At 40.9% G+C, this 26,404-nt stretch overlaps 1 protein-coding gene across 3 annotated transcripts; it reads left to right on the top strand.

Annotated features, from left to right (window-relative positions):
- The first annotated feature begins 99 nt into the window (after positions 1 to 99).
- Positions 100 to 26,326, top strand: nipa2 (NIPA magnesium transporter 2). Of its 3 annotated transcripts, none has more exons than XM_008107108.3 (7): positions 100 to 335; positions 6,562 to 6,629; positions 12,096 to 12,326; positions 13,657 to 13,713; positions 15,845 to 15,935; positions 23,860 to 24,020; positions 25,404 to 26,326. In XM_008107108.3, the coding sequence occupies exons 3-7, from the start codon at positions 12,188 to 12,190 to the stop codon at positions 26,039 to 26,041; spliced, it is 1,086 nt and encodes a 361-aa protein (XP_008105315.1). In that variant the 5' UTR covers positions 100 to 335; positions 6,562 to 6,629; positions 12,096 to 12,187; the 3' UTR covers positions 26,042 to 26,326. The 3 variants fall into 3 exon arrangements, with proteins under 3 accessions (XP_008105315.1, XP_003218833.1, XP_062831420.1); XM_062975350.1 differs by lacking the exon at positions 100 to 335 and adding an exon at positions 5,091 to 5,387; XM_003218785.4 differs by lacking the exon at positions 6,562 to 6,629 and having other exon boundaries at positions 101 to 335.
- Positions 26,327 to 26,404: the final 78 nt, after the last annotated feature.

Raw genomic sequence — 26,404 nt, 5'->3', positions numbered from 1 at the left:
GTGACCCAAACATCTTTTTCTCCCCCACCTGCCCGCTCCCCCCCCCCGCGCATGCGCCTCCGCAGTCACCGAGGCCACTTCCGCCCGGCCTTTCGATCCCTTGCTCTGCCTCTTCCGCCCAGTGTGCCAAGAAGGAGGAGGGCAAGCCGGTGAGCAGCAGGAGCAGCGGCGGCGGCAGCTTCAGCATCCGAGGGGGCCTTCTCCATGGCGACGGCGCGTGCCTGGGGAGGCCCTTTGGCTTCCCGCCCTTCCCCTCGGCCGCCCCCGTCCCCTTCTTCTGGGGCCCCGCTCCGGCCCCTGCTCAGGATGTGAGACAAGAGGCGCCTCCACTACGGGTAACTGACTGGGCCCCAGCCTCTCCCCTCCCGCCTTTCACTGGGCCATTCTTTGCCCGCTGGGCTGAGCCTCCACGTGCCAGGCGCCACGGGAAGCGGGTCGTGGTGATTGTGAGCCTGCTAGGGGGTGTCTACACCAGGCATGGGCAAACCTGGTCCCTCCAGGTGTTTTGGACTCCCAACTCCCACCATTCCGAGCAGCCTGGAGGGACCAAGTTTGCCCATGTCTGATCTACACCGTGGTTCAGCCCACTTTTAACTGCCATGGCTCAGTGCTCTGGAATCCCGGGATTTGTAGTTTGGCTTGTTCTGCCTATTTGTGCTGGTGCCTCAGAAAACTACAACGCCCATAATTCTACAACCTTCAGCCATGCCAGTTCAAGGAGTGTCAAACTGCAGTGTGGACATGCCCCAAGTACAATCTGCTTATTCAAGGGTATCTGCATGATATATTATGTGGCTTGTTGTAACTATATCAACGTAACGGTGTTTTCTCAGCAAGATTTCTCCAGAAAGGGGTTCTCCCCATTGCTATCCTTTGAGGCTGAGAGTGTGTGACTTACCCCAAGGTCACCCAGTGGCTGAAGAAGAAATTGAATCTTGATCTGTTGTTGTCGAAGGCTTTCGTGATCGGAATCACTGGGTTGCTGTGAATTTTCCATGCTGCATGGCCATGTTCTAGAAACATTATCTCCTAACATTTTGCCCACATCTATGGCAAGGCATCCTTAGAGGTTGTGAGGTCTGTTGGAAACTAGGCAAGTGGGGTTTATATATCTTTGGAATGTTCAGGGTGGGAGAAGAAACCATCAAGGTCAGTTAACACCTCTTAACGAAAGATTCCCCCAGGCAGGAAACAGCCAGGCCTTGAAGCTGCCAGGCTGTTCAGTGCTAACCAAGCTGGCCAATTGCAACATTCACACATGTCTCAGGCAGACAAGAGTTCTTTCTCCCACCCTGAACATTCCATAAATATATAAACTCCATTTGCCTAGTTTCCAACACCTCACAACCTCTCAGGATGCCTGCCATAGATGTGGGTGAAACATCAGGAGAGAATGCTTCTGGAACATGACCATACAATCTGGAAAGCTCGCAGTAACCTGGACCTTGATCTCTTATAGAATCCTAGGGTGCCTCTACGCTATACAATCAATGCAGTTTGGCATTGCACTTTGAATGTCGTGGTTTCATGCTGTGGAATCCTGGGACCTGTAGTTTGGTGAGACACCAGCACTCTTTGACAGAGAAGGCCGAAGAACTTGTGAAACTGTAACTCCCACAATGCCATACATTTTGAGCCATAGCAGTTAAAGTGGTGTCAAACTGCGTTCATTTCATAGTGTAGTGCAGTGGTTCTCAACCTGGAGTCCCCAGATGTTTCTGGCCTACAACTCCCAGAAATTCCAGCTAATTTACCAGCTGTTAGGATTTCTGGGAGTTGAAGGTCAAAATCATCTGGGAACCCCAGGTTGAGAACCATTGTCCCATCCACACTCAAAGCACTATGCTACACTGGGCAAATACAAAGAACCACACGGCTCTTCTAAAGCCCAGTCCTTAAACAAGTAGGGCATGCCTTACCATGAAGACCCAATGCTCCACAAATGGGTGGCTAAGAAAGTGAACTGTTGGCTTTCTGATGGTTTGATGTAAACAGAGCTATTGTATTTCTTCAATTCTAAGATACCATAGATTGTAAGGTGCACCCTAATTTCAGTGCTGCTACCGCCAACAAAAATATATAAGAAACACCTGCGATTCTAAGACACATCCCGTTTTTAGAGATGTTTGTACAGGATAAAGTGTGTCTTAGAATTGAAGAAATGTGCCATATTTTGTCTGACAGAACGTAACATGGTAACTTAAAGCTGCGGTCCTAACCATAATTACTTGGGAGGAGGACTATTTGAACTCCATGACTATTGCCTCCAAGTATTATATTTAATAAAATGCACAGCATTATTAAATCCATGGTGTATAAAATTAGCTTCAGGCTGTGTATATAAGGTGTCTTGGAACATAAATTAACTTTGTGTTTACACTTGGAGAACATTTCGGATTAGGGATAGTCAACCTGTATTGGTCTTTCAGGGAGTTACCTAATTAAGTCCTAGTACAATTTATGGGATTGCCATAAGCCAACAGCAAACTTGAAGACACACACAGACACACTCACATGTTTCAAAAGGTTGTAAGGATGCAGTTTTATATGCTGTTGTCTGGAAGGAAGTAGTATTTTAAAAAGTAGGACTAGCAAGTAAATGTGTATATGATTGTGACACAGTCATCATTCCTTAGAGTTGTAAGCGTCTACTTACACGAATGGGGATCTTGGTGTAATAGGCCTTATGCAAACAGTGTCATGTGACAACCATAAAAGATTTCCTGTAATTTTGTAATATATCCGGACAGAAGTTGCTTTGTTACGATATCATTAAAATTTTGCATGCAGTAGATGCACAGTGGTTTATGAAAATAACTATTCAACACTGTTAATAAAATAAAAATCTAATTGTTTTATATCTCTGACCATTTTTGTGAGTGATAGTTTTCAAACAGATAGCTGTGTTAGTCTGCTTCAGTGGAAATAGGTCTTATGATACCTTTTAAGACCATTAAATCTATTTCAGCACAAGATTTTGTGGACTCCATTCTATTCCTTCAGTTGCTTATGGGTTTGGTTTTTTTTTGGGGGGGGGGGTGTATTTTGCATAGTAACAAAACTGATGTGTGCATGTTGAAGGAAAAGTTGGAATTAGTGTATAGACATAGACATAGAGTTGAAATGTTGCAATGAATATAAAACTAGTATAAGAGAGCTTGGTTAATGTGAAGCAGTTAGTTTTCATAATGGTTTTTCCTCCTAATTTGTGTAAAACAGATTAGAGTGATTATTGTGGGGTTGTAAAAAGCTATGAAGGAGTGCTTCTGATCTGGAAGTTCAAAGTAGTTAAGACATATTTTTGTATGGATAAGCTACTGATCAACTTTTTCCCTTTCAGTGAATAACAGAACAGGTAGACTAACACCACATGAAATCTTGCATTTAGCAGCTTACAAAACTCTCCATCGTGAATCTAGGTGACTCTAGAAGACAAAATGTTCATTTTGTTCTTTCTTTGGAGGAATGGCTTCTGATTGTTAAGGTCAACCATTTAGAGCAGAGATGGGCAGGCTTGGATCCCAATTCAAAAGTGGTGAGGGATCATGGGAGCTACTGTTCAACATCATCTGGCAGGTTGTAGTTACTCACGCGACCTTTGGAGAAAACAAAATTGCACCATTGTAATGAATAATTCTTTATTGTCCAGTAACTGAAAGCATTGTTCCTTCCATAGCATCTCAGAAGAGATGTGCTGTTGTAACCTATAAGCGTTTCACCAGAATAAGCAGAGAAATTGAAATGAGCACCATCTGGAAGGGCACTACAGTACTGACATAAATCTGGAATGAAACAGTAGCAATTTGGAAGAGTTAGCACTTATGAAGTTGGTAGAGAAGCTTGGACAGATGGGAAAGGGGTTTGTGCATATTATTTAACTTTTGCTAGTGTCTCTTACTACAGTGACTTTTGAAAGTATTCAGCTCCCCTCCCCTTGACTCTTCCACAGTTTGTGCAATGCCAATTGGATCCATTTCAGTGCCAGGTTGCAATACCAAAAATGTGGGGAAATCCTGGAATGTATATGAACATTTCTTCAAGGCATATTAAGTTTTATTTAAGGAGGTCAGCTATTTTTTTTAATTATTTACTACTTTTAAAAACTTGAACATTCTCCCTTTTTATGATGTACTAGCTTATGCACCCGGTGTTGGTTGGGCATGAAGTTTTGATGCTATTTATTAGAAATACTCATTGTTTGTTTTACGATTTTATGAATGGTCCTGTTAAAAAATGTATACTCGCATAATGGGACCATTTATAAAATTATACAGCTGATGAGGCGCAACTCCCATCAGCCCAAGACCTGACCAGACTGCAGCGCCTATCAGCTCTAGATGTAGATGACTGCAACTCTCATCACGGCCAGATCTGGCCAGGTGAAAATCTCATCATCCTCAGCTCTGGTTTTCTGGAAATCCCATTAGCGTCAGGTCTGACTTTAAGAGAAAAAATGAAGGGATTTCACTGCAGCTTTGCTTTCATCCTTCTGTTGACTATATTTAAACTACTGTAATGCGCTCTATGTGGGGCTGCCTTCAAAGACTGTTCGGAAGCTGCAAATAGTCCAACGCACTGCAGTCATGTTTTTAGCTGGGGCATCGCACATATGAACCAGTTCATAGATTAAGATCTTCCAGGGAGGTCCTGCGCTCAGCTACACCGGCTTCACAAGTATAGTTGTTGGGAACAAGGGACAGGGCCTTCTCGGTGGTGTCCCCATGGCTGTGGAACTCCCTCCCGAGTGAGATCAGGTTGGCCCCCTCCCTCCTGACATTTAGGAGACAGCTAAAGACCTGGGTGTGGAACCAGGCGTTCGGCCCATCATAGGAATATTTAAAATTAAAATACCTTTAGGAGGCAGCTAAAGACCTGGCTGTGGAACCAGGTGTTCGGCCCATCATAGGAATATTTAAAGTTAAAATAAAAGCTGAAAGTGCAATGATCCAGGACTGTTTACAAACAGTGGCTATGTCGTTGTGTGATATATGATGTTATTTATGTGATATGTTTAATAATGTTTAATGTTTTATTAGGGGAGGGTCAACTTTGATGTTTTATACTGTTTTTTATCGAGGGCATTGAATTATTGCCAACACTATGAACCGCCCTGAGTCCCTTTCGGGGTTGAGAAGGACAGTATATAAATACTGCAAATAAATAATAATAAATAATCTCCTTTCTTGCCCAGCGTTGCAGTACTCTGCACAAAGAAGATCCTTCTACAATTCTTAGTCTTCCATTTCCAAAGAGTTGCACAGTTGCTGTCTCCTTTTTTCCCTGAGCTAAGGTATAGCCTCAGAAAAATGAGCTGTGAGAGGGGCATGTGGAAAGAGCCATGTTCAATACCATCCACAGCTTATTCCAGAGGACACAACAAACCTCAGGTACCAACAGGCATTCTGGAAGGTGACTAATGCCTCATGTTGCTCCACCCTGTTTGTACTTATTTACTCTTCCCTCTTTTCAGTCATGCTAGTAGGATAAAGCAAAGCAGCAAGTTTACAAGAGGAGTGGAAACTCCTTGCTCAGTGTTACTTGCATCATGATTGCAGTACAGCTGCGGTTGATCTGTATCTTATGTAAGGATGCCAGTCAATCAATTGAAATAAAGTTCTATAGCACAGGCTACATGATAATTTGATAGGTGAATAATTTGACTTTTGAAGTTTCTTTGAGAACCCTTGCCATTTGCTGAATTTTGTGGAGTGGAGAGAAAAAAACCCAATGTTTTGCCTTGAAAATAGAACTAGGCAACATGTGGCCCCCCTGATGTTTTGGCAACTCATAGAGTCTCAGTTACTTAATCTGGCAGCATGCTAGTGAAGGGTTTTTTTGGGGGGAGGGGAGAGGGACCTTCCAGTCTCCTCTTGAGACTTTAGCTCAATGTATCTTATACAGGTAATGATAAATCATGGTTTATTGTTAAAAGATTACTGAAATTCATGTAATGCATAGAAAAAGATCTAGGTGCTGATAACTATAGATTTTTTATACAGTCCCAAAGTGGACAGTTGTAGGCTTCTGAAGATCATAGGTGGACAAAGTGTAGTCCATGAGCCACATATAGCCCTCCAGGACACCCCCTCCCCCCGAAAAAAACCACTTACGGTATATATTTTTGCTCCAAAATAACTCAAAGTTCCTCATCACCTCCCTATTTTTTCAATGTAGTTTTATTTTCTTGAAATGACCTAAAATGTGTTAGTGATCCTGGAAGGTCCTAAAACAGGATAAGAATGTCTACATGTTCCCTAAAAGGTATTTAGAGGTTTTTTATTTCCAAGAACAGGTGTAGAGAGTATAGTTCTTCAAGGTCTCCCAAGGACTAATGTGGCCCAGTACCTTTCCAGAATTGCCTACCCTTACCAACCCTTGCTTTAGATAGGGTGGTAGATATGCATTTATTTCTTTATTGCATAGTTCTTTACTTACTTACTTTAGATCACAACCTAGCCACATACAATATTTGCGGGGGGAAACTAATTCTGATTAAGGAAATGAAATATGAGACAAATTTACTATCTAGTAGAGTTCAGATTGACATCTTTTCTTTTACAGTATAGCAAGTTTGATTAGTGAAATGGAAGACAAATGGCTTGAAGATATTTTTCTAATATGTCAGCAAGGTAAGGGAGATTTTTGTTTTGTTTTTAAAGATGACAAAAAACTGGATTGGTAGAAGTATAGCTCTTGGTGTATTCACAATAGTTTCAGTAATGTGGAATCCATGTTTTGAAGGATATGCTGATCCCTGAACAACACTGAAGCAAAAGTCAGGTCTGTTTCAAAAGTAGCTGTAGAAAGACCTGTCTATTTTATTATATTTTATTTCGTTATATGCCACCTTTCCTCCTGGAGTAGTGCCCAATACGTGCGCAAAATAAGAAAGAGCATTTACCTTGAGAAAGTGCCTTGAAAGAACAATATTTTACAGCTGATAATGCTGAGGAATACTTATTGTAAGCTTTAAAAATGACAGATCCAGGCTTTCCAAAGTGTTTATGAGAGATAGAAATGTGTTAAAGAGTCACAATATCTGAAGTATTTACTTTTAAAGGATGTCTCAGAGTTAGAGAACTATTTCTAAGGAAAATTGTTGAATTACATGCCCATCAAATTAAGCCATCTCTGAGGAACAGGCCTTGGAATGTGTATACTTTAGAAAGCTTTCAGAGAACAACTCAGTTGTTTTTTTAATGTAAAGTACAGCTTACACAAGACTTGTAGGGAAGTAGCAATAGATAAACCAACTAGCTGAACACTTCCATGCACAAACAAAGAACCTGATTCTCAAGAACTGATAGCTAGTGTGATGCTGTACTCAGTAATAACATAACATGTATTACAACCTGTCTAAGTTGACAAATGTCGTATGTCAGGCACTATGAGGGTAGATTCATGATCTGTTCATTTGCCCCAATAAGCCTTTCAATGTGTGTTCCTTTACTTTGCTTTAAGATAGCATTCTTTTGTCTTCTTCTGTGTAAATATGCCCCTAATGAACTGTTAAGAATTCATGTTTAGTTGAAATAGCAATTTTGATATCTGGCTGTATTTGTAACAGTCATTCTGTCTCAATGAATGTGAGCTGGTGCACTTGCTGAAGTCAGATTTATAAATGTATAGGAAGGAAAATTGAAATGTGGTATTAAAACAAATGTGTGGGTGTGTATAGATAGATAGATAGATAGATAGATAGATAGATAGATAGATAGATAGACAGACAGACAGACAGACAGACAGACAGAACTCTAAAGCACAGGATTGGCAATTTCTAGTGGCCACAGGTATCTACCCCATATATATTAGTAATGGTGGCAACATGAAAGCAGATACAATATTATCCACATTTTTTTCATATCTGCCAAAGGTCTTAGAACTGAACCCCTGCAGATCTGGCAGGGCCACTATATTCCTTTTACTTCAGAATAGTTATTTAAAAGAATAAAAAAATGAACTCTTTTGAAAAGCGCATGTAGTCAGTGAATACAGAGTGCAGTCTGGAATGTTGCCTCAGTCTTCTTCATGAATGGGGACTTCCTTGTTCTGCTGGGGCTGGAAGTCCTGATGAAACCAGCAACCTTCTTGTTGACCACTACAGATCTTTAGCAGCTTATTTGTCCGAATATACCTCCCTCTATGAACCATCTCGGAGTTTAAGATCATCTGGAGAGGCTCTGCTCTCAGCTCCGCCTTCTTTGCAGGTGTGATAGGCAGAGAGGAGAGACAGAGCCTTCTCGGTGGCGGCCCCTTGGCTATGGAACTCCCTCCCCAGAGAGATTAGATCAGCTCCCTCTTTCCTGACCTTCCACAAAAAAGTGAAGCCGTGGCTCTTTGACCAAGCCTTCAAAAATGTAGTGCAATAATTAGATACAAAAGATATGTAATTGACTTATGGAATGGCCCCAGACTGCACCTATGGATCATGTAATTTAACTTGTATGGATTCAAATGCTTTTAATTGTTTTAATCGTGTAGTTGTTTTATTGCACTGTGTTTTTAAAGGCATTTCCTATTTTGTGAAGCCACCTTGAGTCCCCTCCGGGGTTGAGAAAGGTGGGATAAAAGAGCCATAAATAAATAAATAAATAAATAAATAAATAAATAAATAAATAAATAAATAAATAAATAAGTAAGTACTTCCAGAGTATCAAAAGTAAAGGTACAAATCTCATATCATAATCCAATAAAGGGTATAATGTTCAAGGAGTAAGTAACAGCCATAAAGTTGAAGCATATAGAAACAACCAAGTCCATATTAGTCCTGGAGCTATGTAAAGTTTTGAGTCCAATTCCAGTCGTAGTAAAGAAATTCAGCTTCCAAAAGAACGACTTCTATATTAAAAGGAATTTTTCATTTGACTTGCAACACCAAGAACTGGAACACTACAAGGTCTCCTGGGTTGTTCCCCTTGTTTTGTTTATAACTTTTTCGGGTGTTATGCCTGTATTTATGTTATTATGCTTGAGTACACTAAAGGAGTGAAACAACATACAAACAATAATTATGTGAAAATCCTCAAATTAACACAGTTTAGAAAAAGTTTTGAGAAACACACGCTTATCTGCTTACATTCCTGTTAGTAGCTTTGGCTCTGTTTTGAGTGGAATTCTATATTGAGCAAATGTAAAAGTACCAGGATGCCTCTTAAGTAAGGCTACATGTTACAGAAACCAGGAGTAATCTATTCTGTCATTTAGCTCTTGAGGGAATAGTGTTCGTAATTTAAAAATCCAAAGTGACTCTCTTTGTAGAAGACATCTTTTAACATCTGCATTTTGGTTTGGGTGATACTTTTTCCAAAGCACAAAATTTAAAGCTATTGTACATATGAGCTTTTTCATTGAAATGTACATATAACGAAGAGTCAGTAGACCCATTATGCAGGAGCGATGTTCACCTATCCTGGTTTTCAGGGGTCTAGTGGTCATCCCAATATATAACAGTTTACAGGGACATTGAATTAAGTAAACTACATTATTGGTGGAACATGTTGTCACGTGCTGCAAAATGATGTTAATGTTAGGTGTTGGATGTAAAAACATTTTGCCCTTCAATGATTGAGAACAGCAGTCGGAGTGGCCACAACTGGTGTAACCCTTAATGTTCTGTTTTTGGGATGTGGTAGGAGAGTTGTATTCTGAATGGATCATAAGCTCTCTTAAGTTTTTGGATCTTTTGTGATCGATTATTGGTGTGCTTTGGCACCCAGGGATGTCTTGTAATAGATGCCAGTGTCTTGAGATAATCTTTTTAATTACAGGTGAATATTGTGTAAGAGTTAAAGGCCAAATTATGCGGTTGTTTTGCTTCCTAGGGCATTCCTAGACATCGCAACCCTTTACACAAACATCCCACTAGACAAAGCCACCTTATTGAATGCCTGTAGTGAAGGGAGCCCCGGTGGCGAAGTGTGTTAAAGCACTGAGCTGCTGAACTTGCAGACCGAAAGCTCCCAGGTTCAAACCCTGGGAGCAGCGGGAGCGGCCGCTGTTAGCTCCAGCTTCTGCCAACCTAGCAGTTCGAAAACATGCCAGTGTGAGTAGATCAATAGGTACCGCTCCAGCGGGAAGGTAACGGTGCTCCATGCAGTCATGCTGGCCACATGACCTTGGAGGTGTCTACGGACAACGCCGGCTCTTCGGCTTAGAAATGGAGATGAGCACCAACCCCCAGATTCAGACATGACTGGACATAACGTCAGGGGAAACCTTTACCTTTACCTAGTGAAGAAGCCAAACAAATATTAACTGGAAGAGTATCTCAAGAGCATCAACAGACCTAGAACTTAACCTTTCATCAAATATTTGAGGCTCACCCAAGAACCTTAAGGAAATGCCTATATAGAGTTGCTAATGAAACCTGTTCATTTTTTCTTATGTGTTTGAATAAAACTTTTTATAGAGTCAGGCTATTCTGTACCAAAAGCCTAATTCCAATAGTTGAATTAGCAACACTACATTTCAAAGACCAAATCAGCTGCCTTCTCTCCCAGGTAATTAAAATCTATGGTACACAACCAAATGTGTTTTGAAAGGCAAGAGAATTTTCAAGTCTTCTCTTAATGACTGCTCAGAATTGTTTTTTAAAACAGAAATTGGCCCAATCTGCCTTTGGCTCCCACCCTGAGAAGGAATGTGAAACACACCCAAACCAGTTTGGAGTGTGAACAGAAACGTATCCCTCTTCCTACACTCTTTAAAATTATTTTAAGGTTACACTTTGAACTTAATCTGTCCTCACAGTGAAGGCATTCAGAAAGCAAGCTGCTCCTTCCTGCATTTGTTCTTCTGTTCTTCTACCTGCTTTCTAATATTAGGCTTGCATCAGGAAGCCCTTCTTGCATGGCATCAAAGTTGATTTTGCCAGTCAGAATGTGGCTGAAAGGTGTGGATTTACTTATGAATGCTTAACTCTCACTTTGGTGTCCAAAAAACAAAAACATTGTAATATGGACCGTTCCTGTTCAGAGGTTGAACCTTTTTCCAGGATAACCGCATTTCCCATATCTTCTCAATCTTCTGCTGCCATTCTGTTGTCACTGAGAATTCAGTCAGTCCCCAAATTGCAAACATTCTACTTACAAATGACTTATCTTTATCACTAACCCTTGCTTCCACAGCAAGTCATTTTTTTTTTCAAAATCCAGTTATCACAGGGACAAAATGAGGTGAAATCTTTTGAACAGGGCACAGACAGCAAAACCAATGGCACATGGGTGTTAACCCTTCCCTTTGCTATCCAAAATTCTCCCTCCCTCCCTCCCTCTCTCTATATATTTATGGATGGCATTACACTTAAACAATTTACCTGTTCCTACTTAAAAACAAATTCAACTTATGAACAAACCTACAGAATCTATCTTGTTTTTAACTTGGGGACTCCCTGTACTCAGATCTCACTTAGCAGTTTTCAATCCTTAATGAAAGATATTATCTAGTCTACTGGCTTTAATTATTCTGATGTGACTTCCCTACTAGTAAATGGCTCTTGAGCATGGGGATAAGTTTATTTTGGATGGATTTATTAAAGAAATGGAAAATACAGATGAAATGTGTGTCTGAAGACTTCCCATATTAATTTCCAGTTAGTACTGTAACTAATTTTGTAGTCTAAAATTGTGCTAAAATCCCATGTTATTTTTGTATGAATATCCTTTCTGAGTGCATAGCATTGCTATCTTAGTTTTATCAGATGTCAGGTCATGGTTTTCAGAAACCTACTCACCTCTCTTCTAACATCTAGGGGGGAAAAATCTCAAAATGGGCAGCCATACTCTTATTGAGCCATTTCAACATTCTATCTAGACAAACTGAAAGTGACCCCGCAGAAAGAGGGAAATGTGCTGAGAATGACCAGTTGTGTCTCCTAAGGGTGCATTTGCTCTTTCTGCATGTGAAAATTAGGAGGGTCTAATGGGGTTCCTGCTAGGCTGCTTGCCTGCCTTTCTTTGAATTAGATTTCCTTTTTTCTTTTATTCAAGTGAAGGAGGACACATGGCATGGATAGCATGTATAATTTACACAAAACCATTTATTCTGGATCAGTTATAAATTCTGTTATCATGACAATTTTATTTTGTTTGTTTTAGGTTTCAATTTGGAATCACATTGCCTCCTGTACTGGTAACAGCTCTGTTCCTTGATCAACGTGACAGTTTGGAATGCTTCAGCACCTGACAAAATGATTGAGGGAAGTGGAAAATATGATTTCTACATTGGTCTGGTATTGGCAATGAGCTCCAGCTTTTTCATTGGCGGGAGTTTTATTCTGAAGAAGAAAGGTCTCCTTCGGCTGGCCAGGAAAGGCTCAATGAGAGCAGGTTAGTTTGATTTCCAGCAAATGCCCAATCCTTTTATTCACTTTTTTTTTTTAAGTTAAAAATTGAGAACTTTTAAACATTGTTACATATACTTCTCTACGCCAGGTCAAACTGAGAATGTTTCAAAATTTATGTTTTATGATACCAATTTTGAGTTTCTTGGTATTTAACTTTGTATACTTCAATGGGAAACACTGACATCTGTTTATGAAATATGTGTAGGATATACTTAAACTTAGTAGTTTTCCTATTTTAAGCTCTGAGTTGCAAATTCTATTATGTGTGATCTAGACTTAGTCTAATTCAGATCAGGTCAACGTTACCTGTTTCCAGAATTTTACTACAACTCCCAGAATTCCTTAGGTTGGTGACTGTGGGGGTGGGTCTATGGCAGAAGTGAATGGGCCATTGTTTCCTAGCTTGTGCTGAGCTAAGCAGAAAGGAAAATGCCGTTTTACTCCCCCTCCCCTTCCTGCATAAGCAGGCTGTTCTTAGTTTCATTTCTACTGATTACAATTTGACAGAAATAAGGTATGTGAATTGGTGTAATACTCTGCCTCACTGAGAAGGAGGTGGGCCCCATGAACACAGTTCTGAGAACACATTATTGTATCGCCATTATTGGGTCAATGGGGATGATGTATTTCATCACTTTCACACTGGGAGGGTGAAGCAATGTACTTGCCTCTGTATCTGTGAAAAGAGGAGACTAGTTGCTTTGGTGCCTTCCCACAAACGCAGGATTGTTTCCTAACCTAGCATATCTCACAATATATGCCACTTGCTTTGATGCCACTTTAAATTGATTCATGCAGATGTTGATGTTTGTAGTATGAGATCCTTGAGTTTTTTCCTTCTAGAGATCTCAGTGCTGTAGTTGAAGGGCTTATCTCTCTTATCCATCCATCTTTATATCTATATTTATTTATTTGATTAATACCCCGCTTTACTCCCAAATGGGACTAGATAATTTGAAAACAATGGATCACAAGATCCCTTAGGACAAGATTCCTTAGGACAATGGATCACAAGATTCCTATGTAGTCTGGGTATGCTCTTAGTCTGGATTGATCTCATTAATTTTCAGGTGTTTTAAGATTGTTTTTCAAATGTCCAGATCTGATATTAAATGGTAATATATTAGGTTATCCCGAGGTCTGTTTTAAACACACACACATACTGTGGGCATGGAGTTCCTCAGGCATATCCAAAGTAGCTTTTTGCATCCTGAACAATATAAAGATTGCAATCCTGGGAATCTGAAATATGCTTTTAAATTTCTTTTAAAGATACCATAGTAACTATGTTTTTCTTTTTAAATGAAATACAGGACAAGGTGGCCATGCATACCTCAAAGAGTGGCTGTGGTGGGCTGGGCTCTTGTCAAGTAAGTAACTGGGAAGACCAAAAATTTGCTGCTAACAATGAATCTACAGATCACAGAATTAGGGATCTTCTGTACTAGAGATGGTTCGTCCCACTGATTTCATAGCCCTGTATATTGATCAGCTAACTAGCTGGGACTTTTGTAAACTTGTCTAAAGCATCTGAAAGACCAAAATCCCTACCCCCCAGCAATATGAGATGTGACCCTCAAGGAACAGGTCAAAAAGAAAACATTGGGGTTTCAGCGTAATTACTGTGAAAAATGAGCAGAAAAGGTGATGGAAGAGGGAAGAACAATCACAATACTAGGGCAAACTGGTCAGTATTCTGGATCATATTAGCCAGAATCATTTTATAGTGTTAATATGAAGGAAACTCAAGTGAGTACAGTGTTCCCTCACTTATTGCTGGGGTTAGGTTCCAGGACCACACACAATAAATGAAAATCCACAAAGTAGGAGCGCTATATTTATTTTAATATTTATACATTATTTTAGTAGTTATACACTATTTTAAGTCTTTATCAACCAATTGTGTGTTGATAAATCACCTCCTTCTCCTGTTGCGGCTTGGGCTCCTTTTCTCTCCCTTTGGCTTCTACTTCCTCCTTCCTTAGGCTGTAAATTGTAAATTTTATTATTTATAATATTTATTTATAATAGTCTTTTAGAGTTTATTGAAAAACCACTCTAAACACCTTTGCAGAAGCATACGAGAAGCTCGGCCTCTCATTGAACATTGAGAAAACCAAAGTGCTTTTCCAACAGGCACCAGCTAATCCCTCTGCAATGCCAGGAATACAGCTTAATGTTGTAACATTAGAAAACGTTGACCTACCTTGGCAGCCACCTCTCCACAAAAGTCAACATCGACACTGAAATACAACACCGCCTGAGCTCTGCGAGCGCAGCATTTTTCAGAATGAAGCAGAGAGTGTCTCTACGGACATCCGTAGAGAGACCAAGGTGCTTGTTTATAAAGCCATTGTCCTCCCAACCCTGCTCTATGCCTGCGAAACATGGACGGTCTCCAGACATCACACCAAACTCCTGGAGCGTTTCCATCAGCGTTGCCTCAGAAAAATCCTGCAAATCTCTTGGGAAGACAGGCAGACAAATGTCAGCGTGCTGGAAGAAGCAAAGACCACCAGCATTGAAGCAATGCTCCTACGCCATCAACTCCGCTGGACTGGCCACGTTGTCCGAATGCCCGATCACCGTCTCTCAAAGCAGTTGCTCTACTCCCAACTCATGAACGGGAAACGTAATGTTGGTGGGCAAGAAAAGATATTTAAAGATGGGCTTAAAGCCAACCTTAAAAACTATGGCACAGACACTGAGAACTGGGAAGCCCTGGCCCTTGAGCGGTCTAATTGGAGGTCAGCTGTGACCAGCAGTGCTGCGGAGTTCGAAGAGGCACGAATTGAGGGCTTAAGGGAGAAAAGTGCCAAGAGGAAGGAGCGTCAAGCCAACCCTGACTGGGACCGCCTTCCACCTGGAAACCGATGTCCTCACTGCGGGAGAACATGCAGATCAAGAATAGGTCTCTTCAGCCATTTATGGACACACCCCCAAGATGGAAGACAATCGTCCTCAAACTACGAGGGATCGCCTAAGTAAAAATTGTAAAACTGCGAAACAACGAATCCGCGAAAAGTGAACCACAAAGTAGTGAGGGAACACTGTATAGTAGACCTTTCAGAGCCACCTGTTGTCTGTCTTTCCTCCTCACTATTGCAAATCCACATCAGTGTTTTATGACACATGCAAATATACTTGTTCTACTAAACCTTTTGGTTTCATTCTGAGAGAAATCCCCAGTTCTAATTTTGATTTAGTTTTATTTCTGTTTATTTTCATATTAACTTTAAATGAAATATTTTCCACTCAAATGAATAATTTTGTATCCTTTTTATTTGAGGGAGCATTAATGACAACTTTTAAATATGATCAAAACACAGTTTACTCTTGATTGAAATATTTAGGTATTAGCTTTGAGCTTTTTTTAGAGTTTCATTTCTGTATTTTAATAAAAATAACAATAGTTTTATAACAATAACACTAATATTTTCATCAGGAACAGCTCAGTTCAGATTTTCTCTTTGTATAACACTTGCTTTTTTCAATTTACAGTGGGAGCTGGTGAAGTTGCAAATTTTGCTGCCTATGCATTTGCGCCAGCTACATTGGTGACGCCATTAGGAGCTCTCAGTGTTCTTGTAAGGTAAGGAATATGACACCATCAGAGAGGCAAAGCAGTTGTACAACTTTGCTTAGTAGAATGATCAAACCTATACATATTTATACTTTCTACTTCGGGCGTCACGCATGAATGATTCACCACTTCAGTACTGCATTAATCTTTTTGTTTTCTATGAGTCATACCATGAAGCCAGAACAAAGCAAGCGCATTTTCCCACTTAGTTTTCTCCACAGCCATCATGTGCTCACTAAGTTCTTTGATTCCTTCTGCTGTTCCTTACCCCAGTTTCATGACACTGATGTTGTCTAAATAATTGCCATAGAATCATTCTTTTACTTAAACTGTTGGCTATTCTGATTTTTGAATTTGACTTACTCTCTGAACAGCACAATGATATGTGTGCTTACTCAAGTTAGTAATTCTGCACTACTGGGTTCTCTCCTAGGGAGCTGTGTGTTCTTCAGTAGTAGATTCTGTAGCATTCTGCTGTGACTAAGATCTCTGCAGAGGGTGATCGAAACTGGTGGAAAGTTTGTCTTTGTATAGTATGACTACTTCCTGTATTTCTTAGATTCTTTGTTTGGAACCCTCTATCCTAGCTTGCATTAATTTAAATTTTTAATTTGCCATTTTTTCCAGCAAGAGAATTAAAGAAATGCCATGGAAATTTGTATAGCTCATTAAAAGGACTTAGGTTTTATGTTTGAATTTCCTTTGTACCACTCTTCCGCCCCGTCGGTCTTCTTGTAATTGCTTATAAATAAACTGCACAGAGTGGATAGGTTCTAGATAAATACATTCTATTGAGTTCTGTTGCCTTTTATTATAAAGCCTTATTGGATATGTTTGGATATCTAGTATATTGTGTAAACTGCAATTGGATATATTGTATTCATTGGGAGAATATTCCTTTTAACATTTTTAGTTTGAAAACATTAAAAACAACTTTTTCAGTGGGATAGTATAGATATTTCAGGAATGTACATATTTCTCCATCGTGGTCAACTGTGAGATACGCACATATGGTATCCCTCAGCCTATGCTGACAGCTTACGGAATCTTCTAGAGTTTTCTGGCACTTTCATGGCGGAAGCCCCGCCCACTCTCCCCTTTGATGTATATATAGTCTGAGGGGCTGCTGCCTCAGTTCCCTTTTTTCCGTTTGACAGCTAAAGAGAATTCTCTCTGCTCTCCTCTCAAAGAGCTAATACTGTCAAATGGCATCAACAACTACCTTTAAAAGACGGGGGGAAATTACCAGACTCTGATGGGCACTCTATGCGCCTTTTATGTCTAGGGGAAGGACACATAGTACAAACATATAATGTATGCCAGAGCTTTACCCCCCAGGCTAGAAAGAATAGAGTATTGCGGCTAAAGGCCATGCTTTACGAACAGGCATTGTTGCCTTCATCAATTTTGGAAGCTCAAAATTCCTTACCTTTTGCTGCCCAAAAACCTTCAGCACGAGGGGGCCCTGAAAAGAAGAAAAATAAAAAGCCAAAAACTGCAACGGTTCAAACGGCCTGCCAAAATGGCAGCGGGTGGATGGCGTCGCCTCAGGCAAGCAAAGAAGATCAGGGTTCCCTCCCTGTAATATTAGATCGGACATCCTCAGCACCACCCCCAATCGTGGTTGCTAATGAGGATCAGCAAAACCAGCTCTCTCCTGCGCTACTGGAAGCGGTGCTTGCTCCCCAGCAGGAGGCAGGAGAGGCTTCTCCAGGGGCGGCGGCCGAATTCAGGAAACCAGTACAGGCTTTGGGCTCGACACCCGCAATGCCTGTACTGGATGGACCTGAGGGCCCGATTCCAAGCCAAAATGGAGCAGTGCCGCCACAGCCATTGCCAATTGGACTCTATAGCCCAGGCATGGAAAGCTCCTGCTCACGCAAGAGGCATCGAAGCCAAAGCCCCACCAACGCTCGCGTCATAGCCTAAGCCACTCGAGTGCAAAGCCACTCACGTCAGAGCCGTAGCCACTCACGACGCTCATGTCATGATCGGCGAGTTCGGTGATGGCCCTCCTCTTCCAGCTCCTCCTCAGGATCGAGTGTGGCCTACTCATCATCGGGTTCAAGCAGCTCAGGGCAGGCTTGAACCCGAGGAAGGAGACAATCAAGGAGACGGGAGAGGAGGAGGCGTTCTCTGTCGACACACCAATGGAAGGAAATTCCACAGAATTACCAGGGCCACCCGACGGGTATGTGGCATATGTCCCCTCATGGACATTATTATTTCGGCTCTCCAGGATCTGGCATTCCCTTTTATCATGGACTAGCCAATTGCCACCCAACAGAGACACCAGGGATTATTTCTTTGCATATTACAGCTACAAAAGAAGGCCCCTTGCAGCATACCATAGTAGCAGAGGACTTAAAGACTGTTAAGGAATCTAAAGACGACTCCACTAAAGGTGTGGCTCATCCAAAAGCACTTGCCTTCCCTTCAAATGTGGAAGCTAATACAACTTCTATATCCACTCATAATTTTAATATTGCTACATCAGCAGCTATGGCTGGACTAGGAGTCCCACAGCCACCTGTGAAAACTCGACCTGAATTATCTCACTCACATCAGACTGAGGTTTTGGACTCAGATTCCAGTGATAATACTGAACAACTGCAGAGCCTTCCTACTGATACTGACGTGCCTTTGACCACTTCTGAAGAACTTCATAGTTTTTCTGCATAGTTATTCGGATGTCTAAGGCCCTAGCCTTACCTACTCCTAAGACACCCACTGCTGTGGAAGATCCACTCTTTCCAGCAGATCAGCAAAGGCCACCAACTCCAACAGTTTTACCTGCATTACCATTTTTTCTTCAGTTGGCAGGTGCTGTACGAATTGCACCAGCTGTGGTGCCAGCCGTACCTAGGTACGTTAACAGTAAGTACAAGTTAGATACCTCATCAGCAGATTAGCTTGCACAACCTCCAAAACCAAATTCTGTTGCTGCTGATGCAACCCATGCTAAATGCCTTAGAAGGCAAGTACCAACGCCTCCAGACAAGGAGGGACGTAAAATTCATGCATTTGGTAGAAGAGTGCATGCTTCTGCCGGGCTATTTACAAGACTACCCCACTATGGAGCATATATGGGGGCCTAGCAGTCCTTTTTATGGTCTAAGAGGGAAACATTGATCGATCACTTACCCCTTGATGAACAAAGATTGGCAAGAGCTTTTCACCTTGAGGCCATATCTTTGGCAAAACTGCAAAAGGACCTAGGAAAACATGGCTGATTCCGCAGGCAAACTATTTGCTACAGCTATTTCAATTCGCCGACATGGTTGGCTATGCGCCTCTGGTCTTTCAGAAGAAGGTCGCACTATTGCAGAAGATCTTCTAATGGACAAAGGACTTTTTAACACTGATACTGATGCCAACTTTAAACATGGCCAAGAAATTAGACAAGTAATGTTTAAATACGGCTACCATCCACAGTATGCATATCAACAGAGACCATGTTGGCAACCGTCGCTGCCATCTTTTTATCGGAGATCAGATAGATCACAAGGCGGAAATTTTGGTAAATTCAAAGGAGCATCGCAATCAAAATACAACACTCAAAGAAAACAACCTTATCAACCAAGGGGACGAGGTTCTGGTAAAACAAGGAATCAAGCTGGCCCAAAACGTCGTCTTTAGCTAAATGACAAAACCATTTCCTCATCTTGCCTGTTGGTGGATTGTGGGCACTCATCTACAAGACACATAGAAATTGTTTTGTAGCTGCCTATTTTTGGCTCTAGACTAGCACCCTTCATCTCAAATAGGCATGACATCACATCTGATGGTTGGGTGCTTAAGATGATAGAATTTGGTTATTTTATAGAGTTTTTCCAGTAACCACTAGTCGGGGTTGTTTGTGTTACCCCCCCCCCCCCCATCCTCTGTGTTATGGGAGGAAATACAAGCTCTTTTGAATAAGGGTGCCATCCAACATCTTGATCAAGATATGTTATCTAAATGTTTTTTCTCTCGTTATTTTTGGGACCTAAACAGGGAGGTGGTCGAAGGCCAATTTTGGATTTAAGGGAAGTGAATACTTTCATTATTACAAATAAGTTTAGAATGGTTACCTTGCCATTGATTCTTCCATTATTAAATAAAGGAGTTTAGTTTGCCACTATTGATTTGAAAGATGCTTATTTTCACATTTCGATACATCGAGACCATTGCAGGTACTTGTCCTTTATGATTGAAAATCAAGCATTCTACTTTAATGTTCTTCCCTTTGGTTTGGCAACAGCTCCAAGGGTTTTTACTAAGTGTATGGCTGTGGTTGCAGCTGCCCTTCGTTTGCGGAGCGTAACGGTTTCCCCCTATATTGACGATTGGTTACTAGTATCTAACTCCCATTCGCAGTAACTTGCTGATATTGACTCAACATTATCCCTTCTCCAGTCTTTAGGTTTAATCGTGAACCTAGAAAAATCTCATCTAGAGCCAAGTCAGTCTGTCCAGTTCATTGGAGCCATCATAGATTCAGTACAACAGAAGGCTTTTCTCCCGGAGGACCGCTTCCTTATTCTGAAAGATACTATTCAGGAGGCAATCCTACAACCGTTTGTGTCAGCCAAACAAGTTCAAGTAATCCTAGATTACATGGCCTCCACCACGGGTGTTACACTTCATGCCCGTTTACATATGCGAATCCTACAGGCCTGGTTCGTCAGTATTTTCAATCCTTTATAGTGGGCAGCTCGCCAGATACATTGTTCAAGTCATCACAGACAACACAACTACAAAGTGTTACCTAAACAGGCAGGGAGGAACAAGATCAAAACAGCTTCTACACCTTTCCTTCTGTGGAACTGGTGTGTCGACAAGAATGTAGACTTAACGTCGATACATCTACCAGAAGAAGAAAATATCCTTGCAGACCAGCTCAGCAGGACACCCTTCGCGAATCTACTTCACAGGGATGTAGCAAAACTACTTTTCAATTATTGGGGACTCCCGAGCATAGACCTTTTCGCTTCACCAGAGAATTCGAAATGCCCTCTGTATTGCGCTTGCCAACCTGTGAATCAGAAACTAGGCTGTCTAGGGGATGCCTTCCTTCGACCATGGAACAGCAGACTTCTGTATGCATTTCCACCAATTCCCCTCCTCACGACGGTGCTTTTCAAACTACAGAGGGACAGAGCAAACTGCATTCTAATCACCCCGTGGTGGCCTTGTCAGCCGTGGTTCTCAACTCTCTTACAGCTATCAAACAGGGAGTACTTTCATCTGCCGAAACGTCCCAATCTGCTAACAATCCAAAGGGGTATGGTTCTGCATCTGGATATGCTTTGATTGAAGTTGACAGCATGGCGAATTTGATAGACACAATAACCCCCACATTATCTCCATCAGTGCAAAAGATTTTGAATGCAGCTCATAGGGCGTCAACAAAACGATCATACACTTATAAATGGACACGTTTTGCATCGTTCGCACAGCATAGAGGAGTACTACCTGAATCCGCTTCGACTGCCATAATACTGGACTTTCTAGGTTCACTTGCAGATCCAGGTTTATCATTTTCATCATTGAAATGCTACCTCGCAGTGATATCCTGGTATAGAAGGAAAGTTGGTCTTCCATCAGGTTTCACCGACCCTTTGATTGCTCTCTTTCTCCGAGGCTTTAAGAACTTAAGACCATCAATTGCACCAGTGGCCCCATCTTGGAAGTTTGTTCTTTCGTCATTAACCAAGCCCCCATTTGAACCTCTTGCAACTACGGACTTGGTCTATCTCTCTTGGAAAACTGCATTTTTAGTTGCAACCATCTCTGCTCGGCGAGCAAGTGAATTGTGTGCTCTTCGCTCAGACACTCCTTATATGCTATTTCATAAAGACAAGGTAGTATTACGCACTGATATTGCGTTTCTCCCAAATGTGGGATCTTTGTTCATACTTCTCAAGAAATAGTTCTTCCGGCTTTCTTTCAAAATTCTTCTTCATTAGAAAAAAACTCTTCACATGCTAGATGTTCGTAGAGCTTGTCCTTTTATATTGATAGAACAGCTGAATTCCGTAAATCTCCAAGACTATTTCTGAAGTACCGCAAAGATGCTAGGGGAACACCGGTCTCTACTCAGTGACTATCGACCTGGATTGTAGCTACAATTTGACATGCCTACAAGTCAGCAGGCCGAGAGTTACCAGAGCATGTCAAAGGCCACTCTACAAGATCCATGTCCACTTCTTCACCATTCATGAGGGGCATGCCTTTGGATGCTGTTTGTCGTGTGGCTGCATGGTCTACTCCAGGGGTCCTCAAACTTTTTAAGCCGAGGGCCGGTCCACAATCCTTCAGACTGTTGAGGGGCCGGATTATCATTTGAAAAAAAAAATCTCAGTTACCCTTGTTGTCTTATATGTGTTTTATTGTATCGAGAAATGAGAATTTTTGTTGTTATAAGAAATGTATGGAGTTGCTCAGAAACCTCTCAATAAAAATTAATTATAAAAAAGACAAAAAATACAAACAAATTCTGGTGCACACTGCACATGTCTTATTTGAAGTGCAAAAGCAACAACAACTACAAGAACAATGAAAGAACAATACAATATTTAAAAATAAAAATAATTTTAACCAACATACATTTATCAGGATTTCAATAGGAAGTGCTTCTGCTTTTGGCCAATGAGATAGTCAAGTTAATTAGGTTTGTTGTTGTTGCTGTTGTTGTTGTGTGCCTTCAAGTCATTTCAGACTTTGGGCGAGCCTAGGTCTAAAATTTATTTATTTATTTACTGCATTTATTTACTACATTTGTATCACACCCTTCTCACCCCAAAGGGGACTCAGAGTGGCTTACAAGTTATATGTACATACAATATATAATATTATTAGCATATCACAATATTAGCATTATATATTACTATATTGAACTATACCACTATACTGTAATATTATTAGTAATATTATACGTAATATAGAATATATAATTAATGTTATTATATGGTATTATTATTAGTGTTATATTGTATTACATTATAATATTATTATCAATATTATATGTATATACAATATATTATATTATAAAACTGAGGGCGGGGGCCAGGTAAATGACCTCGGAGGGCCGCATCCGGCCCCCGGGCCTTAGTTTGGGGACCCCTGGTCTACTCCATCGACATTCATCAGGCACTACAAGGTCGATGCAGCATCTCGGAAGGATGCTGAGTTCAGGAGAGCAGTACTCTTTTCTTCGGTGACATGACACCCACCAGCCAAGGTTAGTAGCTCGCTAATCTACCATATGTGCTTATTTCATAGTTGACCATGGTGGAGAAAGAGAAGGTTGCTTACCTGTAACCGTGTTTCTCCGAGTGGTCAACTGTGAAATTCAGACATCCTCCCCATTGTTGTCATGCCTCTTACCTTGCTACCATTGTGGCAGGGAACTGAGGCGGCAGCCCCTCAGACTGGCTATATATACGTCAAAGGGGAGAGTGGGTGGGGCTTCCGCCATGAAGGTGCCAGAAAGCTCTAGAAGATTCCATAAGCTGTCAACATAGGCTGAGGGATATCATATGTGCGTATTTCACAGGTGACCACTTGGAGAAACACGGTTACAGGTAAGCAACCTTCTCTATCTTGTCCATCTAACCATGTTAGAATCTCCAAGGTGCTCTACATTTTTCAATACTTAAAAATAGGCAATTTTTTAAACTTTATTTATTTATTTACAGCATTTATATTCCGCCCTTCTCACCCCGAAGGGGACTCAGGGCGGATCACATTGCACACATAAAGGCAAACATTCAATGCCATAATATATAACAGAGACAGAGACAAGACGCAGGCCTCGAACTCATGACCTCTTGGTCAGAGTGATTTGTTGTAGCTGGCTTGCTTTCCAGCCTGCGCCACAGCCCGGCCTTTACTCAAATGAGAGGTTACAAGCAGTATTAGAGTTCTTATTTCTATTTATATTTTTCAGTGCCATTCTCTCATCTTACTTTTTAAATGAAAAGCTTAACCTACATGGAAAAATTGGATGTTTACTTAGTATACTGGGTTCAACTGTGATGGTCATCCATGCTCCCCAAGAAGAGGAAGTAGAAACCTTGAATGAAATGTCCCACAAACTGGGTGATCCAGGTGAGAAAATGTTACCATCTATGCGGCTTTATAATTAATAGGAAGACTCTTCACTGGGTTTCTTGACCACAAAGATAGCAATGAATAGCGATCTGAATCTACATGTGCATATATTAGAGAGGGAAAAAAAGAATTAGGTGGTTTCTGAATAATGTTATTTCTTGCATGGCAAAGTGATTAGTGGTTTTTTAGACTATTGCTTCTTAAGCTGTGGGTCCTGACCTCAAATAGAGTCCCCTTAGCTCAATGTTGGGGGTCACGAAAATTGGCAACAGTAAAAGGTTTCTGAATGCCACTCATTTACATAAATCTGTTAGCAAAGCATGCAGTGTTTACAGTGGACTCTGCAGAAAATGCTTCAGTTGTACTCTACAAAAAGGAAAATTAGCCTGTTTAACAAGCCTTGCAAATGCTAATTTGTTACCAATAAATTCTTGATTTTTTATACCTATTCTATATCCCTGGGGTCACATAAAAATTTCTCAGGCAGAAAGGAATCACAAGTGAAAAAATTTGATTTAGTTTAGCCCATGCACATTTATAATCTAAAACAGTACTGCTTTTGAAATGCAGTGTCCACCCAAGCCCTAGTCAGTCTCACCAATGATGAAGAATGCTGGAGAGGCAGTTCGGCATTTGTAAAGCCATGATTCATATTCTAGCTCTGAAGCAGTGGACATTTCCTTTCCCTTATGCAAAATGTTTTGCAGTGGATAGAATCTCAGCTTTGCTGCCACCCCAGACACTAATGTTGAAGATCACCAAGCCCCAGTTCTAGAATGCATTTCTCCAGCTTTTACCAAGAGTCGACAGCTAGCACTGATGGACCAATTAACATCCTTATGCTGCAGACCTTTCAGTTTGTTCAAAGTGTTGGACCTCATATTGTATTGTGAGGAATTGGAATATCAAAGTTTAAGTGTTAACTGAACTCAACCTTTACTATATTTACTGTTTCTCCAGTGTAAACACTTTCCCCATTGCATTAAAACAGCAGCTTTTGTAAAGCCACAGGACGTATTCAGTACATTCACTTCTTTAGCTTTTCCATCTACGAAACCCTTGGACTACATGCAGTCTGCTCTTGTCCCCTTTCCGCTTCCCATAATCAGTAGGATAATCGTAATTTGAATTTTAACTTCCTCCCCACAAAAGTACTCATCCCTGATCTTAAGGCTGGGTGAGCAAGTTTTAACTTCTTTATGCTGAGATATGGTAAGGAACATTTGTGGTCCCCAACCCCCTCCCCTTTTGAATGCACTCACCCATGGGGCCAAAAGTGTTGTCCATCCCTAGACAGATATGGTTACCAACAAAAGGCCTTTTTCTTCATGCCCTAACAACGTAAAGCCGATGTTTCTTTTCTCTTACTTAACGTTGCAGGTTTTGTTGTCTTCGCAACCTTTGTTGTCATCGTGTCCTTAATAATGATCTTTGTGGTGGGACCACGGCACGGGCAGACAAACATTCTTGTGTACATAACCATCTGCTCAGTCATTGGAGCTTTGTCAGTTTCCTGTGTAAAAGGTTTGGGCATTGCTATAAAGGAACTTTTTATTGGAGAACCAGTCCTGAAACACCCTTTGGCTTGGATACTGCTATTAAGCCTTATTGTTTGTGTTAGCACACAGATCAACTATTTAAATAGGTCCCTGGACATATTCAACACTTCTGTTGTGACTCCAATATATTATGTATTCTTCACAACATCTGTTTTAACTTGTTCTGCGATCCTCCTCAAGGAATGGGAAGACATGGCAGCTGACGACATTATTGGTACAGTTAGTGGCTTTCTCACTATCATAGTGGGGATATTTTTATTGCATGCCTTTAAGGATGTCAACCTCACCCTGGCAAATTTGCCAGTGTCTTTACATAAAGATGATAGAGGGATGAACGGTACTCTGCCAAATCCATATGAACGCTTTAGTAATGATGAAGAAAACGCAACCCGTGTAAGTGATCTACCAGTCACAGAGGGAATATCTTCTAGGAGAAATGGAAACCTGGTGGCATCTTAAAAATACATCTAAAGAACAATTCTGTACTTGTGTTTTGTTGTGAAATGTCAGTTTTAAACGCTTCTCAGAAACAGATGCATTTAAACGGTATGTATAGACAATCGTTTGTTTTTAGCTTGGACCAAGAACAGTGGTGGATTTTTATTTGCCTTACTTTGATTTAAAAATATTAAAAAGACCTCAAAACATGTTTTTGATTATGTGTGAACATGTAAATATTACAGTTTGGTTTAAGACTTATTGCACTAATGACAATTTTAATGAATAAAATGCTTTATTTCTGCATGAGTGAGTGATTACTTGACTGACTGGAGCTTCACTGAGTTGCATAAGCCCACATTGTACTGTTAAAATGTAAGATGT

Source organism: Anolis carolinensis, chromosome 3, assembly GCF_035594765.1.
Source record: "Anolis carolinensis isolate JA03-04 chromosome 3, rAnoCar3.1.pri, whole genome shotgun sequence".
NCBI classification, from domain to species: domain Eukaryota; kingdom Metazoa; phylum Chordata; class Lepidosauria; order Squamata; family Dactyloidae; genus Anolis; species Anolis carolinensis.
This window is presented reverse-complemented; position numbering and strand designations above follow the sequence as displayed.

Bases quoted from the DNA above. Each gene is read 5' to 3' on its own strand.
- nipa2 (XM_008107108.3), top strand. From the start codon at position 12,188: ATGATTGAGGGAAGTGGAAAATATGATTTCTACATTGGTCTGGTATTG. The intron at 15,936-23,859 runs GTAAGGAATATG...TATATTTTTCAG, and splicing joins GCTCTCAGTGTTCTTGTAAG to TGCCATTCTCTCATCTTACT. The intron at 24,021-25,403 runs GTGAGAAAATGT...TTAACGTTGCAG, and splicing joins CCACAAACTGGGTGATCCAG to GTTTTGTTGTCTTCGCAACC.